General features: G+C 40.6%; 1 protein-coding gene across 1 annotated transcript; it reads left to right on the forward strand.

The window, feature by feature from the left end:
• The first annotated feature begins 9,886 nt into the window (after positions 1–9,886).
• Positions 9,887–19,515, forward strand: LOC145453232 (intelectin-2-like). The gene is made up of 6 exons (XM_080331215.1): positions 9,887–11,096; positions 14,596–14,688; positions 15,447–15,553; positions 15,808–16,097; positions 18,784–19,008; positions 19,376–19,515. The coding sequence occupies exons 1-5, from the start codon at positions 10,769–10,771 to the stop codon at positions 18,986–18,988; spliced, it is 1,023 nt and encodes a 340-aa protein (XP_080187341.1). The 5' UTR covers positions 9,887–10,768; the 3' UTR covers positions 18,989–19,008; positions 19,376–19,515.
• Positions 19,516–19,543: the final 28 nt, after the last annotated feature.

Genomic DNA, 19,543 nt, shown 5'->3' on the forward strand with positions numbered 1-19,543 from the left:
CAGAGTTGTCAACCAGTTTATTGAACTTTGCTGACTACATGTCGGATGTAGAAACGTTTAGTAGCGACTGCACGTGAACATCAGTTACATTGGAACGCAGCATTTTCTTGTTTATGTTCATTGTTCATGGTCGAAAATGTTTGCTACAAATGTATGTATAAACGCACAGAACAAGTAGCCTACATCGGGTTGTCCACATACAAGACCGGAAAAAGTCTGCGAGGACGGATGTTTTAGATCATCAGATTGAGAATTAACGAGTCACCGTCTGTCACTCTACAAAGCTGAAATGTACCTTTATGTATGTCTCATTTCCTGGATAATTTATGTACCTCGAGCGTGTTATGATTGAGTCCACTGGGATATAGTAAAGGTAATTAGTGCTGCCAGAATAAGCTCGCATGCAGGCGGGTGCAACGGAATAGCGCTCAGGTGGTCAGTAACATGCATTCATTTTCTGCTGCCGCTTGCAGTACGTTTGAAATATACCAGATATCGCTACTTCTACTAGTAATTGGGACAAAGCTAGGGTTTACTTTTGTAGTTCCACCTGAGTAACAACTGCTTTCACCACATCTGATCGTGAGATCCTTATGTCAGACTGCCAAGCAAACTGCCGCAAACTGTTGTCATTCGTCATGACATGTAAGATGTAACATGGGTCAAATAAATGCTAACATGTCATCGGCACTGAATGTTTATTGCCTCTCTGCTGTGTGCCAGGCCCGCAATCACACAACATCAACAACAAAATACACTACATGTAGGGATTAACCGGATTGTGTGTATTCGATCAATCACTAATATTGATATAAAGAATGCGTCGTTGTCTAATGCAGTGGTTCCCAAACGGTGGGAATTCCCCACTGGTGGGGAATTCAATGGTTTCTGGTGGGGAGAGACGCTTTTGTTAAAAATTATATACAGGACAGTTTACATATTCACGGAGACACATGCGCAATTACCGTTACCAGTTAACTGCTCTGGAATGTATGTATCAAAAATTATATTGCGTGTTGTTCATAAAACCTCATTTTAAACTGTGGATGGCCAATGATGGCGTCAAAAACGCATCCGGCACGACTAGTTTGGCGTGTAATAACGCTTTCGCGAAATTTTGAGCGTTACTGGTATTGGTTCACAATACGTTTTATGTTGCATTCATAGGCGATTGTCTTGCGTACTGGTGTGGTTGTATGTCTTATGTAGTCAAACCACAAAATAGCTGCTCTGTGATGACAAAAGTGTTGGGTAGGGGGGAACAGGACCGTAACTGCCGCACCCCAAACCCCCAATTGAGGGGGGCGGGGGGCGAGCTCGAAGGGGCCCAAAATTATTTTGTGAATTAACATAAATTATAAAGTTTTTTTGAAATTTCTGCCACTTTTTCAAATATTTTTCGCGCCGGGTGCGCGATGCCGAATAACTTGATTATTGGGTACCCCTCCCCAACAAAAATACGTTGAATTTATAGAAATGTAGACTTCGGCGTCGGCCATTACTGCGCCACGACGCACCTAGACATATGAAGTTATAGGCCATGTAACATGCGACTCCGAGAAGTGAGCCAGAACGATCAGCAGCGAGAAGACCTTGGCCGAGAAGGAATGCCCTTGTGATGACCGAAAACTTCGATATATATACAATATACCTATATGTTTAATTGTCCATAGGGGCCTAAATGGCTGGTGCCGAATGTTCCTGTCCTGGCGATCTGAACCCCAGAGGACAAATGCCATCGCGCAGGAAAAAATTATTTGGCAGTAAAGCAATACCAATTTGAAATCGTGTGTGCCTTTTAGTTTTGGCGATTTCCATATCTTTTGACAGAGCAGACATCGGAGGTCACGAAATAGCATAGTGTAACGAAGTCAATATACCGACGGGTCCGCCGAAATATGTTTAATTCTCATTTAGGGGTCCTACCTTTTCCAATACACCTCACTCAGCTCTACCGGTAGATCTGATTACTTGAGCAGAGAGGGGATAAAAACTCTATAGCAAAATATATGCAATTCCCGATCATATTGACCGATTCCAACAAGAATTACATAAATTTTTCGCGCTTCGCGCGTTTAGTATCTAAAAGGCGACGCACTAACAGTAGACCCGATGTAGCTGGTAAGTAGCGGGGAAAAGCTTGCAGGCTCAGGGGAGCTTGAGGGGGTTTTGGGGGATTGGGTTTATCACCATGTGGGGGGCCCAAGACCAACGTTTTTTTTGGGCCGCCTGACGAAGTGCTGTTACGGTCTTGGTGGGGAATGAAGGCTCGGAATAAATTTGAAGTGGGGAATGGAGACAAAAAGGTTGGGAACCACTGGTCTAATGTATACAGAATCTAGTAGCAGTAACTATGGAAACCCGTTTAACACTCTGTTCAATATCAATGTAGTAATAGTCAATCGCTGAATAAATTGTGCGGTCTAGTCTAGACCGTTAAGGTGTGAGCTCATACTCCCTTGCAAGTCCTAGACGAAATTGTTGGCATAGCGACGGAAGCTATTGTTTTAAGGGATTATTATAGCACTTGATTGTTCCAGTTGCTACATTTTCTGATGTTTGAAAAGTCAGCATGTACTACAGCATTGTGGTATAATGTGACCTGAGTCGTCGCTATACGTATCGTGTACAATATTATATTACTTTACTGAAATGTAGTTTACTAGCAATATTACGTCACGTGACGTCACAGGTTAGCGTTCACGTTCGCGTTCACACGAACCAGAACCTTTCAAGGGTTCGCACCATCCCTACAAAATACAAATCATCGTTGATATTATTATGAATCGAAGAAACAAACATCACTATCCGCTAAGTTTGGTATTACAAAACTGAATGTCCTGCATAATTCTCGCGTTAACTTCCCGCCCAGCTTCTAGCTGGCGGAGTTGAATTCACACTGGACCATTCAGCTTCTTGAACTACAAATTCTCGATATTCTACTTCACTGTGGTGACGAAGTGAGACAGTAATCAATCTACGACAACTTATCCCAATAGGGTTATATTTCGCAGACCCAAACTGTGTGAGTATACAACCAAAATAAGGCAGCAACCTTGTATAATGGATATTATTTATTAAGTCCACAGACGGGCGAATATGCGCGAGGACCAAGTACCTCACGCGTTATAGGCCTATATTTGAGTATAACAGGGGCTTGGGTAATGTGTCGGGAACATGATATTAAGCATAATGTTATTAAATATATCTATATAATATCAACTGTGTATCTTTGGCTAGCTCGTGCTGTCGCCTTGCCAATTAGTAATTCGATGTCGAAAGATTGCATTCTGTCCGATTTGGTAGGCCTATAAACTAGTTGCGAATTACCATCCGCGCCACGTTTGCAGAATGTTATATTGGTCCGGCTGTATACTCAAACGAAGTTAAAAATCGATGTATCCGTGATTCTAGAGACAGCCGCCTTTGTGTAGCATTTGGCAGGCAAACCTGGATGCACTGTGCGCTTGAGTACAAACTATTAACGTATTTCAATTTCCCTTTTCGTGAAAGTGGGCCGTGCTACAACTCGACAGCTTCGGACTAAAAATGAATGAAATTGGCCAGGTGTGAATGACCATAGTAGTCGACAAACACCATGAATATCACAAACAAACATCCCACTGGGAAAGTAGTTTAACGTATGACAAATTGGCTACAAATCACGGAATCATTATTTTCACTGTGAGATATTCAATGACGGAAATGATGATTTGAGTTTGATTTCACGATCTCAAAATGATTCTTGCCGCGTGAAGAACAAACAACTCGGTGACCGGTGACGTTCGTGGCGGAAGGGACGATATAGATTGGATAACGTAAAGCAGTGGTTTCCAACCTTTTCTGAGCTACCGACCCCTGGACAACGAATGAAGTACCAGCGCCCCCGACCCCCGCACCACATCTAAATGATCAAGCGAAACTTGTTGTACATATATTACAATTACCAATAAGACATATGAAGTTGTTGTATATAGGGTTGAATATCAAACAAACGGTGTGTCAAAACACTTTGTTTAAAACATGTTTTAAACAGTGTTTTAAACAAAGGCCTTTGAAAAAAAATGTGTTTTTTAAAGTTATAAAATAATGCCATAATTGTGTAAATACATTCCAAAACACATGTTTTATGATCCTACGGACAATTACCAGCCGATATAGTCGACATATATCGACATGGGATGGTTGTAACCCTCAACATAGTCTTTAGCAGTTCAACAGCAATAGTACAGATATTTAGTCAAAGTAGCTATATTTACCCTATATTTTCAATTAACAATGTCAGTTCACTATGACGTCACAATTGAATATTCGTGACGTCATGACTTTAAAAAAAATAAAAATAAAACAATAAAAAACATGTTTTAAAGAAGGGTCTTGCTTTAAACATGTTTGTTTTAAATTGATTTTTGTTTTAAATGCAACCCTAGTTGTGTATGTCATAATCCTTATCATTACATAGGGTTTGATAATTTATAAGACAATTCTGAAAACTTCACATCCAGCTATGTTAAGTTGGTTTCTGCTGTGAGTCAGAAGATTTGTGACGGCACTGAAAGCACGTTCTAATAAGTATAAGCTGGCGGGGGCAATGAGGAAAAATTCAACTCGACTCAAGGAGAGTATTTCTATATCACTCAACTGTGTATCCGGAACGATTGATAGTAAGAGATATCGAACTTTGGTGTGAGCACTAAATAGTTCTGCAATGTAGACGGCTCTTTAACTATTTTATGCTCGGACATTTCACGGAATAGACTGATGATCCAGTAACGAACTTTTGATTGGAATATATCCTGAAGTCAAATTATCAGATATCCTTGTGCAGCTTTTCGAAATGATTGCTGCATGCTTCTACGTCGAAATTAGATACTAGATAGGCCTATGCGAGCAACGAGCAAGACAGTGGCGTTATCCAGCCCAAACAAACTTGAGAATTGTAGAAGTCCTCGTCTAATTAAATTTCCCTGCTCCATCACGGGCTTATTACTGAGTCCAGGCATTGCCGTTTTTGCCTTGATCGGATTTCATCATTACCTAAAAAGGATAAATTCGACCCATAAAACTTGATGTCCGCCTATGTCCGTCAATTATAAGTTATATCTTGTCTCGCAACCAGAACTATTGTGGAACAGGGGCGCATTGGTTTGAAAATTTCACGACCGTTTAAAATAATCAGTAAAATCGCAGAAGGCAGTTTTCCTTACAGCCATCGCATCTAACTGTGCATCAGCATAAGTGTTCAAATAGATCGTAGTTATCACCACCACGCTTTCTGGTGATTCTGCCGAGTGCCGACTGCTGAATCAGTTCATTGATGGTCAGGATATATATTGTTAGGGATATATATTGGTAAGTAACAATGGAATTTTCTGGTACAGCCGCTTGAACAGATCGACGCTTGGATCGACAATAAATTGCCTTGGCATAACTGATTTTGCAGTTTTGTCCAGAAACAGGACAATAACATACTAAATTCTAATTAGGCTGATTCTAGTTCCGGACACTTTCTGTGATTTCGTGACATTCAAAATTCGGGACAACATTCAATGATGATCTGTGCAAACATCGTTTGGGTCAAATTGCACCCTCTTTTACATACTATAACCGCACTAATTATTCAGTGAATCGCCTTGAATGCCGCAGTCTGCGCAACAGACAAACCAAGGCTTTAGACAAGCATATTTTCTTTACAATCAGATCTGGCCTTCCAGTGGCGTAACAGCAATTTGCGGTTATGGATCTGTGGTTATTGCTCGGTGCTGCGTTTGAAAATTATTTTTAAAAGGTAAAAGATGTTTTACCCTTTTTTTAATCAATTTTTAGCGCTTAACCCAAAAATGCAATCACTTTTTTGCAATCAGGTCCAGTTTTTTCTTCATCACATATTCAATTATGCTAGCTTTGGTCATTATTGTACACACATAAATTAAGTCCTGTGGTAGCTTTATTGGTCAAAGGCTGTTCAAAAATAGCTTTTTTTCCTCAATCTTGCTGGCTACGTGATTTAATTCTTAGGTTGCCTTAAAAACGAAGCACACCAAATTTAATTCATTCCAACCAGTATTCGCGGATTACGTACAGTTTGAAAATTTTAATTTACCCAGAGATGTCAAAAAAAATTTTCCAAAATATCTCTGTCAACCCCATGAAATTGTTGCGCTGTCCTTAAAGACGATGCAAGGATAATCCCCGAATTATCGAAGAAAAACTCGAATAGCTCCGCTTCTACGGGTTGGAATTGAGTCAAATCTGTGTTGCATCGTCTTTAAGAACAGCGCAACAATTTCATGGAGTTGACAGAAAAATTTGGATAAAAATTTTTTTTGCATCTTTGGGTAAATTAAACATTTTCAAACTGTACGTAATCCGCGATTATTGGTTGAAATGAATAAGAATTTGGTGTGCGTTGTTTTTTAAGGCAACCTAACGGTTTAATCACGTAGCCAGCAAGATTCAGGAAAAAAAGTTTATTTTGAACAGCCCTAGGTCATGCATGCTATAATCTTTTGCAAGGTGGTATTTTTATTTGATTTCAAGGTTTTTGCGATGACAGCCGTCCTAAATAATAGTAAAATATAATAACGCACTAGTCCGAACTCCGATTTTCATATTTGAGAATTCTCTCATCAACAGTCATAACCTTCCATGCCATCAAACTAGCCGTTTGTAGCATTCTGGTTGCATTTTGTTATATGACGATAAAGGAGCAAGAAATTATTCTCTATAAAAAAGGGGGGGTGTCAGAAAAAGTTTGAGAAACAGAGCTGCTTTAATGTGCTCTCGTTTCTTGATATATGCTCGACTTCAGATTGTTATTGTTTTGAATCGGTATTCTGCTGGACTCTGGTTCAAGAGAATCCCGCTACGTAGCTGGCCTGCAATTTTAAAGAAAGTTTGACTCACTGCGAACGGTTGTTGAGATTGCCGACAACGTTACAGACGCATCGTTCAAAATTACTTGGAATATCGCTAAATCCTAGAAATCTGCTATAGAATTTGTGATTTCAATAAGACCTTAACATACTGTGCGAATATTTGCTGTTTCCGGAACTTACCAGCAAAGACAATATCACCTGACAAATTTCGAAGATACAGTCGTCTGATTTAATCGTGTCCAGACGAGTTACTTCAATGTCAGTCGGTCGCATGTTCTGAAACACGTTGCCGCGTAGACTGCTTTAACCCAGCCTCGGACAAATCCACCGACATTGCATAACTAACTATCTGGTTGAATTTTATCATAGTGGACATATATGCAGAGGAAATGCTGGCTGGGCAAACGTGGTGAGGGGGCCAGCGAAAAATATCAACTTGACAAAGCTAACTCTGTAACTGTTGATGTAGGGCCCCATGCATGGAAGGAATGGAGAATGGTTGATTGGTTTGCTCAGAAATGGCCAGAACGCCAGACTTTCTCTCATGCCACTCAGAGCTCAATGTGATAATGGCCTCTGTAACGCAAAATTTATCATAATTTTATAAATGCTCACTGAAGCATTGAAACAGAGCGTTCGGTTCTCTGGTGGAAGGGTTTTAAGTTGCTTATTCCCACTTGGCAATGAATGCAATGCACGGTCCATGAAGGGATTTAATTACGCCGCAAGGAGATACATATTCTCACAATAAGCAGCAGCTGCAAACTTACGAACACCGTCCATTGATGCTTTATAATGCATAAAAATGTACTAAATGCCCGTATACGAGTGGTAAATAGGCTGCAGTAGCCTAAATTTAATTGTAGTCCACAACTACACGGTAATATTGTTCTGCGGCCCGTAGCGTCTTTTGCTGTTAAAATGCGGCCCGTTACACAAGAGAAGTTGAGAACCCCTGTGTTACACTATAGACACGTAAACACTTAACACAAATGTGTTTTGAATGCGAAATCCTTGCCAACATCAATGTGTGAAGTGTAAAATGAAAACGAAGTATTCAAAATAGCTTAACAAAGAATGCGTTGTGTCGAACATGGTGATCAATTAAACTGATACTGATATTCTGACGACAAATACAATAACAATATATCCTGTAAATGATTTATGCTGACAATAAATGTCGCTTCAAAGATTTTCCTCCATGTGTGGAGTTATGTGGATCTCTCTATAAGCTCCTACGGTAATCTGAAATCAGAGGCGGCCAACCCGTGGCCCGCGGGCCAATTGTGGCTAGCGACAAGGATTTGTGTGGCCCACAAAGTATTTCTGGAAATTAGTTATAGCATCAGGTATAATTGCAAGGCCTAAAAGGCAAGGTTAAATTTGATTAGCCTGACCTCGAAATTTGATGATGACTAAAACATCAGTTCCGACGCATTGACGTAACTAGTGTCCAGGCACATTAATCGCAGATCTTCGTATATGATAATAAAGTAGAATATTTCGTAGCAGATTTATTTGACTTGAAATTTTTTTGAGCCCTTCGCATGATTTATTGTCAATTGATTTCTTGCATTTAGTATTGGAGCCCCGCCTGAAAATTATAAATACGTGTAATTTACAGAATTGATTCTAACGATATTCGCAATTAGGAGATAACGTGTCGTTTAGCATGCAACTTCGCCTGTGCGCTCGCAGTGAGATAGTCGGCGATGAAACATTGTTTGCACAGAATGATGGAGGTATTTCCCCCGAAACCTTCGATATTGCTATGTCTAAACGCCGAATAATCCAGTCCTTGCCAAATGAGCCCAGTCATATAATACGGAGGCGACTCCCAATATATGCAAGTAATATATTTGTTGAATGAATTCATTCATTATCTTTGAAAAAAAAATCACGTTCCGCGTGACCAAGATAGGGGTGCGGTATAAAGCGTAGTAATATAAGTCTTGTTTTCAACGTTAACTAATTCAGTTCACTCCTATCGGACGACTAAAAAAGGTCATCAGCATTCAAGTGGCCCGCGCAATGGTTCGTAAATCTCATGTGGCCCTTTGGCTGGAAAGGTTGGCCACCCCTGCTTTAAATGATTTATGCTGACAATAAATGTCGCGAAAAAGCGCGAAAATTTTTTCAGGTAACAGCGGCTTCGCCCACCCCCCCCCCTCAATGCTTTCGCCCCCTCCCCTCGCATAACGCTGAATGCTGCAGTTTTCGAAAATTCAAAGGCAATTTTCCAAAAATCTAGACCTGATTGAAGAAAACGAAAAACAGTTTTGGATTCAGCATCAATATATTTACAACGCGATAAAAGAAAACATTCGACATTGTCAGGTACAAAACAGAAATCACATAAAGGAGAATCAGTACAGCCATTTTCAAATAGATGCACTTTTAGCCGACAACGACCGGAACGAAGCCGAAACATAATGTTATTAATGCGGAGCGATAGTCGCATTCGCAATGTACTGTCTCAACACAAATGTTTGAAAATTTTGATTGTGGCATTCTTTCTCGTCGCTTCTACATTCTATGTCACATCGGGGTTTCTGTATTTTGTTTTGATGTAACCCTACATGTAGCACATTTAAATAACATGTCATCTCTGATGTTTCAGTATGCATCGTGACTTTAAAAAGACTTGTACGCGGTTACGTTGCTTTTGCGATGTAATGTGGTTTCACCATTTTCCCTAGAACCTGAGACTGAATGTAGCATGCCATTGCCCGGGATAGGACCTTACTGATGCGTACTTCCTGCATTCTTCTGCGAATCGCCTCCACTAGAAACATTTTAGCGCAGGCGTAATGGGAGATATCTCCATTACTAAGAGTGCACATCATGGTCAATTCCGTTGTGAGCAAGCATTAGGTGATCAGTGTGTGAGTAAAAGTAATCGTACGCGAAATTTCTCAGAAATAATCGAATATTCTCAAGGAAAAAGGTGGTTATACAGCCGATCGCTCTATGCAGGAAAATGCTAGACATATATAATGTAGATGGTTGTCCACGGTGTTAGGGACTGTGTATCGTTGCAGTGATGCGATTATTAGGTTAGAAATATCCTCGGAGTCCTATATTAGACAGTGATATCAGGATTTGAAATAATATGAATTCTACCTGAAAGTATATATACCAGAATATGACCCAATTATTGATAATATCTATTTTCTCATGTTGATGCATTCAGCAGTTCGTGTACTATACGAGCTTGGGAAAAGACAGGCAATTAACAATATAATTTACTCAGTGCGATAGTAGATAAACACTCAGCATCAACATACCTCGGTAATTAATCGACCTGAGAAAGAAATATACAAGCACAAAAACATGATGTAAAACTTCTCTAGGAATTGCCAAGTCTTCTTCATACCTATTGCCGAATCAAGTAACCTTAATGACGGTTCAGGTGTCAGTTACAATGTTATATAGATATACATACACGGACTTGCTGGACAGATTCGGAACAACTATTGTGACATATAGGTGGGACGTGGCCACTAGCCACATACCGTGAGTGATCTGATATTATACCGTGAACGAGTTTTCCATGTCAAATCCGATTTCATGACTGTTTTCATAATTCAGTCACGAAACACGATCAGTTCAATCTGAAATTATACGGTGATATAGCGACGCATCGATGCCTTCTGGACGCAAATTAGATATAATATAGTGAATTGCGCCTGGCCCAGGATGCTTGATTCCAGCATCGGATATCCATATCAATTACGCGTAATTTACCAGCGATACAAGAATGGATAAATATCCCCGCCAAATTAATTTCCAACATCAAACGTGAATTTGGCTTCTTTTTTGTAAGTTTTAGTTACGATTATATACTTGTCAGTGCTCTGTCGCTCGTGCCTGTTTCCATAAAGTGCAGTATGTCTGCAATAGCGACATATTACTACGCAGACAATAGATCGCTCAGCACTCTTACTGGCAACGTCGAATACGAACAGTATGAGAGTACAGCCACAGCATCACTGGGTCACGAAACAAAGCATTCCTCGAGTATCACGGAGAAGAACTGCGTCTTGGGAAAGCCGATCAATGATGAAATCGTTAAGAGCTGTGATTATTTCGAACCAAGAATATGTAGCAGCTATCGTTCAACGAAGATATCCGTCGCTGTCTGTATTGTCTTCCTGTCTCTGCTGATCTTAGCTTTGTTCGGACTTCATTTTTCTCACCTAGCTGAATGGCGGACGGGTAAGATAATATCGCAGTATTAAATTCTATAATTTCTAGGTAATGCAGTGTCGCTGCGCATAGGTAAAACAATATACGCGCCGTATCCATTACGTATAGGGATGGTGTGAACGTTCGCGTTCTGTGTCGGAGAACCTCGGAAATTTAGAGGTTCACGTTCACAAACGAACGTAGGTAGATAGGTTCTGCACCGTGAACCTTTTCATGCATTACAGTTTTCACGTCATTATAACATCTTTTGTTGTAATTTATTTCGTTTCAACGGCGGGCCACTCATGCATGACCCTCGTAGCATAAAAATCAACACTGAACGAGCATGCACCTTGACAATTTCAAAAATTCCACCTGCTTTGTTACAAAAGTTTGCAAAAAATATCCAGCTTTCTGTCTGTGAATATTTAGTATCTCTCAGCTGTGAGCTTGACCCGAACTCACTCAACATCCAGAGCGAAATACGCTACATGCATGTAGTCAGCGAATGATGCTTATTCGTGGTATGATGTGCAATATCTAGCAAGCGTAAGGAGTCCGTCTCGATTTCATATGTTTATTGTATCAATAAAGCCAAATCCGTGCGATTGGGATGTTGGCTGTATAACTTGTTAATGGGGTAAAACCCGTTTTACGCTGGCAATTGCTGGCAAAGCGACGCAAGATATAGATTTTAGAGGAATATTATATCATTTATTGCTCCAGTTGGTACATTTGGCGTCGTTTACAAAGTCGGTATGTACTTTAGCATTTTAGCATTATGTGGCCCGAGTCGTGGCTAAGTATCGTGTTCAGTCTACACCAGTGGTTCCCAACCTTTTTCGACCGATCGCCCCCTTTTCAAGGTCAACACCGATCATCGCCCCCCAAATTTTGTGCACCGATAATTGGGCATACAGACTGTAATCACCGGCGGGTTGACTAAAAAAAAAAAAAAGGTCATCTTTCTCCGCTCAGAGCTGAAAATAACGTTTTTTCTCTCCAAATTGCTAGGTGGATCAATAAAAAAAAAAAAAAAAAAAAAAAAAAGGTCAGTCGTTTTGAAGCGTCATCGCCCCCCATCGCCCCCTTTGTCCATTTTCGCCCCCTATCGCCCCCTTCGTCATTTTCGCCCCCCTAGATCGCCAAATCGCCCACGTTGGGAACCACTGGTCTACACTAACATATGTCCCTTCACTGAAATGCATGGTCGGACCTAGCAATATGACGTCACATGACGTCATGAGGTTCACGTTCGCGTTCACACAGAATTTTCAAAAAAGTTCGCGTTCACATGAACCTTAAACTTTCAGAGGTTCACACCATTCCTACCATTAATTACCGATTTCGTAATATCAATGTCGGACGTCATAGCTCATGGCGTCTTCATCCCATTCACAGCTTCCATGCTGTTAGAAATCTCTACAGGGCAACATTATGGGACCTCAGACACATCACATATTGCAGACCAATCAATATAGGATCCGTATTTGTCATAACTAGGGTGATTTTTTTACCTAAAATACGGAAAATTGTAACCTAAAAATCTAAATTTTGACCAAATTTTGACCTCACATTATGGTAAAATTGTACTACTTATCTTCATTTATGGTTGGAACTCTCAGTCCTTATGAAGTCGTTTGGCCTGAAAAAACGTTTCAAAATCTGACAAATGTTTATATGACAAAACATGTATTTTAACGAAATCTGGTTCTATGAAGAAGTCCATTATACTTACAGCACGTATTATGGTGGAAATAATTAAATTTTGTTGATGTATAACGAAACATACTTCCCTACATTATCGGGTATAACGTGTCTGTCCTTATGGAGAAAGAACGTTCAATAGCAGCAGTTGAAGGCTGACGACACTGAAGTTATGCGTACACTGGTGTTGACACATCGTGTTACTTCATTCTGACAATGTTACATTACAATTTTTGATCATGCGCTTCTTGATATATGAATCATGCAATGCCCAAGCAGTCTTGCTTCAGTTAGGATATTGCGGTACCTTGACCATGTCCCCATGTCAACCAATTTGTTTCATTTGACCTTTTATGACTCACAACGAGCAGACAATGGGCCGTCTACAATGGTAGGCCTATTAAGTAGGCTATAAGCTGTAAAATATCAAATGATAAGTTCACCGCCAGTTCAAGATCTACGATACAAACGAAATACAGGAGTCAACAAAATTTTGACTTTGTTGACAATTTTGACAACTTTTTGACCTAACACAACAATTTTAACATATTTTTGACTTATTATGACATGTAAAAAAATCGCCATATATAGTCATAACAGTAAATTGACACCAAATGTATGCTAGTATGCTGCACCATTAGGCCCACGTGTGACGACTCGGCTCATGGACATTGGACGGCTACATAAAACGATTTGAAAAAATGAGCATACCCGGGCATTGGAACAATCTTTTTGAAACTTTGCCACACTTCATGCGTTCATAGTCGCTTTTTCAGCGACAATGACACTGACATATACATAAATATGCCCATTTGTCATACTTCAATGTTGATGATATCTATAGGCATGAGCATCACAGGCATACTCTTGTCTAGAATTTCCTTCATTTCATCTGAATATTATCATTGGTTTATTAGCAATTTTTATCAGTTGAACACACCACAAAATGCGATACAATGAAAAGACATCAGGAAGATGTCGAAGCGACTTGCTTGGAGTAGTTTATGAATTCAGACACCCAGCTTGGCCTAGGCGATGTAAAGAGGAGGCGTGCTCACTGAATAAACTTAAAGAAGATAGTATAGAAAAAAAGAAAGCGACAAGATATAGGGCGGCATGTCACGGAAGGCCAGATCGATAGGTCAGTCGTGGCCCGGTAATCTTGAGGATGGCAGGAATTTATTTAGTAGTAATTGCTTTTATTTCGACTTGAATGTGGACATGCTCGTCGACTGTCGGATGGCCGGCGGGATGCTGTTCCACACATCAGGTCCGGCATATTTGATAGAGCGATGATCTTTTTGGTTGATCATATGATATTTGGACGACGTGGACGCGCGTGTGCTGTGCTTGTGCGCTTTTGATTCCGAGGTAAAGAAGTCATTGAAATATTCGGGGCAACGACCGCAGTGGAACTGACACATAAACTTGGCGATTTCTAGTCTAAACAACATCCGGCAGTAAGTATTTTTTTTTTGTCGTTCGTCTCATAATTATAAGATAATATGTTCATACTTTATATTGGGCCTGTATGCAATCGGATATCATTTCGTATCAAGCTTCGACTTCGTCATGTCCCCTGTGCGGCGTCCGTCCAGCCCTTTGTTTCTTTATTTAACAAATCACGAATCGCTCATTTACCTACCCAGGTTTCGAAATATTTGATTATAACGTCATGATGCTGACGAATTGACAGTATACCTTTGACAACACTGATGTATAGCCAATTTTTTGATCACTTTTATCGTCCCGCCATGGGCGAATAACTTTATGAATGCGGACCAATATAACAATATCAAATTCATCAAAATTATAATTCCAGATTCGCACGAAAGTAGTGTCAAATCGAGCAATTTATCAGCCGCTTTACAAGAATTGCTGAAGGACAATATTCGACTCGAGTTGGAAATGTATGGTGGGTACTCATTTATGGGTCATTTTGGTTCATCACATCTCAAACTTTCAATATCTAAGCTCCCAATGGCAGAAGTGATGTGACTTTCAACTTCTTCCTAATCACTAAAAACACATGCATAAAGACAGGGTGGCCTGCATATATGATCGAGTTCCCGCCTGTGTCCGAAATCAATATCCCTACCTACGACTTGATGAAAATTTGCCTGGATTCAAAATAATTGACTCGTTCGGTTCGGGAACCTGCTCTGAGCCACATCACCCTCTGGCGACACCTACAGGATTGCTCGTTTACTGACCGCTGGGTTTGCTAGGACCTTAAGCTTAGGACGGTGATGGAGACACCGAGTGACAAGAAGAACAACATATACAACGACTGTCAGAGCAATGTTCTGTAGACGTCATCAAGGGGAGAGGAGCGCAAAGCCGTGTATTGGTACGAATCTCGCGGCTATATAGCGGCCGGATTCCACGGCAAGATGGATTCGAAGCTCGCTCGAGATCCCAGGAGCGGCGAGCTCCTTTCTCTCGCCAATGATGACGTCACAACCAGACTGAGCAGGAACGGGCCCCTGCTAGAGAGCGTGTTTGCGACGTGATCGGCCTCAGGACGAGGGGAGGTCGCGTCACCAAAATTGCCGTGCCGATCAGACACAACGCAAATGGACTTGAAATAAAGTTTGTGTGTCGAGGCATAGGAGCGTCGGTGGTTAAAATGTATTTATAAACTTTCATATGAATACCTTTACTTCCGCTTAGACTTCCACATACCGGGCATGATCACAAACCCTGCATCGAGTTGTGCAAAAATCAAACAGCAGAACACGTCTTCTGTTAACGGACTCTATTTTCTGAGGGATCTTGAGGTAGGTATAATGCATGTCCGCGGTCGGTACGAAAGTCTTTATTTTTAAAAACGGGATCTCGGAATGCTATGTATTCGCTACATCCAGTGCTGATTTGGTTCACAAGTCATCCGGGATCTGAAAGCATGTGTCCAGCCATGGACAAAAACAATTGCGCAAAACAATTGACTTGGAAAATAACATTGGTTTTATCAGTAGGCAATACAAAGTATTGGGTCGATCATGCTACAGCATTATTTTCTTGTTTTCTTAAGGGTAACGTGTTCCAAACCTATTGCGACATGGAAACGGCAGGTGGAGGTTGGACCCTTGTCGCCTCTGTGCATGAAAACGATATTGAAGGGAAATGTACAGCGGGTGATCGATGGTCAGGTAGTCAAGGAAAGGCCTATTCCAGCTTCTGGGAAAATACAATTACCTATGGAATAGCGACTTCTGCTGCGAGAGACGACTACAAGAATCCGGCATACTTCGCATCGGACTCGAAAAACGTCATGATCTGGCATGTGCCGAATGGTACTCCGGTGACGCAATTCGCTGAAAGGTTTCTCTATTTTCTATCGATACAATATTAAACATCGTGAGCCTAAGCCATTTCAAGTTCGTATGATACGTTTCATGTGATTATAGTAAGGTATACGTGGATCTCTATGCTTACGTTCGTCATTTAGATGTCATTTAGTTTCTGTCATTTAGATGTCAGATAAGGTGTGATTTTAAAAATATTTGCAGGACACAAGCAAACTCACCATACAAGTCATATTTAGCTGACCAATTGACAATCACATTTTGACCAATTTGACCAAATTGACCAAATTGTGACCTCACGTATGCAAATTAGTTTTTTGCGCACACAATTTTTAAATTGTTCTACTTATCTCCATTTGTGGTTGGAACTGACTGTCCTAACGAAATAGTTGTGCCTGATAAAACGTTTTGGGCTTAAAAACTGACAAATTTTACATAACAAAACTCGGTATAGAAAGTATATGTCCTTACTCAGAAGCTTGCCAAGAATGGAAGAAGATCGTTCAACAGCAGCAGTTGTAGGCTGACAACACTGAAGTTGTGCGTACACTGCTGGTGACACACCGTGTTGTTTCATTCTGACAGTGTTGTCTGCATCACATTTTTTTATCATGATATATGAACCAATGCCCAAGCAGACTTGCTCTTGCTTCAGTTAGGATATTGCGGTACGTTGACCATAACACCATGTCAACCTATTTGTTTCATTTGACCGTTTAAGATTCACAATGAGTAGACAATTGGCCTTCTACAACGGTAGGCTTATAAAATCGAATACAAGCTGTAAAATATTTAATGATAAGTTCTTCAACAGTGCAAAATCTACAATACAAACGAAATGACGGGTCAAAAAAAAATTGACTCTGCAGACAATTTTGACAAATTTTGACCTAACGCTACAATTTTGACAAAATTATGACAAATTTTGACATGTCAAAAAAATCTCCCCACTGATGAGACTGAGTCGTTGACTGCATGCCGTTCTATAAAATCATTACAATCGTGTTACGTGTATTGGTTTCCTAACGCCCTGGTGATATCGTAATTACATGGCAGTGACGTTGTGTGATCGCTCAGGATGTCCCAATCCACTTGCCAGATTCCAAAGGCAAATCCCAACTCGTGTCAATTTCAGATCACATCAATCTGGAACCACATAGGGATTAGGCCAGTGGTTCCCAACCTTTTTCATCTCGTGCCTCCCTTGGCCGAAATTTAAGCTAAAATTCCCCCCTTAGGATAAATCTGCCAGAAGATGAAAAAAGGTCATTTTTACCGCGCAAACACCTGCTGACTGAGAGAATAAGACTGGCGGTACCTGGGTGTTTGTTTTTCACAGTGCTGTAATAACACTTTGTAGACATGTAAAAACAATGGCCTTGGTCCCAATCAAACAAATTTTGTAAGGCTTGACTCAACAGACCCCAACACTTCCATTTGTGTTTTCTGCTTACCATGCACCAATCGCTAATATAACTGTTGTGGGTTATATAACTGTTGGCCAATAATATTGGTACTTTCATACATAGGAGGATTGACCAGACTCGAGTCGGACTTGAGTCACTATTTTCTGATGACTCGAGTCATTTTCTCAGAATACGGAAACGACTCGACTCGAGACAATCGGGGTATTGACTCCGGACTCGAGTCATTGTGCATGACTCGAACCAAGCCATATGATTCGAGACTATAAGACGGCCAAGACCGACATTTCATTGTAATTTCGAAGAACAGTAAAGTGACCACCCGTGCATTGATCCTGGTACTTGACAATGCGACAAGAAACTGCTCAAAGTGAGGAAAATTAGTATATCATAAATCCAAATCATCCAATATCACCAAAGAGTGTTGACTGGAGTGTGACTAGGACTCGGACTCGAGTCATTATACCACGACTCGGACTCGATCCGCTGCTCGGTGACTTGGACTCGGACTTAACTCAATGGTGAATTGAAAATGACTCGACTTGACTCGAGTCAAAACTATGACGGTGAGATTGACTTGTGACTCGGAGCCTCGTGATTTGGTTTCAGCCCTGATATATTACATACACATGATCAGCTTGCCTGCTGGCGCTCATTGAAATTTAGGACATCCATTACGTTTCGGCAAAATTGCACCAAGTTTTACACGTCTTTTTTCGATAGGGTAGCTGTTCACTAAAAATAAAGCACGTCTAGCGATCTCTTTGACTTGAATCGATGACGTTGGAATATTTTGTCACTGTCTGAAAATGTTGACTCGAAAATATAAGTTAAATACTTTCACTAGAGGCCTTGTTATGATAGATTTGGCACGACATTTGCTCGCTTTGCATATATTTGATCAAGAGGCCGTCGCTGGCCTACAAAATTGTCTTGCGAACTGCAGCACATCTGAACTAGTTTAAAAAAAGAGGGGGAATTCGTATGTGAAAAAGAGATTTCAAATAGCATTTGAACATAATTTCAGCAAACAAAAAACAGCCATAAAAAGCATACGTTTGGATATATCTGATTGACTACATGACAGTTCGGACATGAACAATTTAGGGAAATCTGTTACAATTCTGAAGTGGAATTCCTCCCTAAAAACTGCAAAATTCCCCCCAAGGGGGGAATTCCTCCCCGGTTGGGAACCACTGGATTAGGCCAAGGCTACTTGATCGAAAAACGGGTTCCCACAAATGATCAAGAACGTAATATGTTTGCTTTATAATACAGAGCGTTGCTGATATACCACACCGAAAACGACTTCTTGCAATCGTACGGAGGCAATCTCAGAGATCTATTCTCTCGAAATTATACGATGCAATCAGCTACATACGCGATTGATGGGTCGGACGACGGTCCTGCTATACCAATAGTCTGGGACTCGGACAATAACACAACACTGTCGGAAACGCAAAAAGTTCTCTGGATGATATAGTTGAGGAGGGATACATACAGGTGAGTTGACCAAGAGGAATATTATCAAACACCTTTGAAGTTTGACATCGGAAAGCGTCAATCGCAGTCGGCCACTCTTAATAAATTTCGAGCCTAATACATTCGACATCTATTTGCCGTCAACTAGCATACTCTATTCAAGAGTACCCCATATATGACTACGAACAGCAAAACGGCCGAATACCTACATTTTTATCCATTCTAATTCGTATCAAGTAAATTTCATTCAAACAAGTCGGCGTTTTGGCAAGCGATGTACATTATTCGCAGTTTCATGAGATGTCTCTGTTCGCATTACGCCTGGTTATTATCATGCCCTTTCCATGAATATCTTGGGCCTTGACACATATGAAACTATTATGTTTAGTTCCGAATGGTTGGATATGCGACGTATGTCGTCGCACTATGTCCTGGAGTCAGGATCAACGGTCCGAGTCGCACCTACTCTCAAAACCTTTGCATTGGAACCACCAGTGGTGTTTCGTATGCCTCATACTGTAGCGACTTCGCAATGATGCACGGAGGATATGTGAAG

Source organism: Botryllus schlosseri, chromosome 13 (assembly GCF_051294905.1).
Source record: "Botryllus schlosseri isolate E-star chromosome 13, Bs_hap1, whole genome shotgun sequence".
NCBI lineage: Eukaryota > Metazoa > Chordata > Ascidiacea > Stolidobranchia > Styelidae > Botryllus > Botryllus schlosseri.

What these genes read in the sequence shown, in the direction of transcription:
- LOC145453232 (XM_080331215.1), top strand. Translation starts at nt 10,769, where the DNA reads ATGTCTGCAATAGCGACATATTACTACGCAGACAATAGATCGCTCAGC. An exon ending in CCTAGCTGAATGGCGGACGG is followed by an intron (nt 11,097 to 14,595) that starts GTAAGATAATAT and finishes TTATAATTCCAG; the next exon opens with ATTCGCACGAAAGTAGTGTC. An exon ending in ATTTTCTGAGGGATCTTGAG is followed by an intron (nt 15,554 to 15,807) that starts GTAGGTATAATG and finishes TGTTTTCTTAAG; the next exon opens with GGTAACGTGTTCCAAACCTA.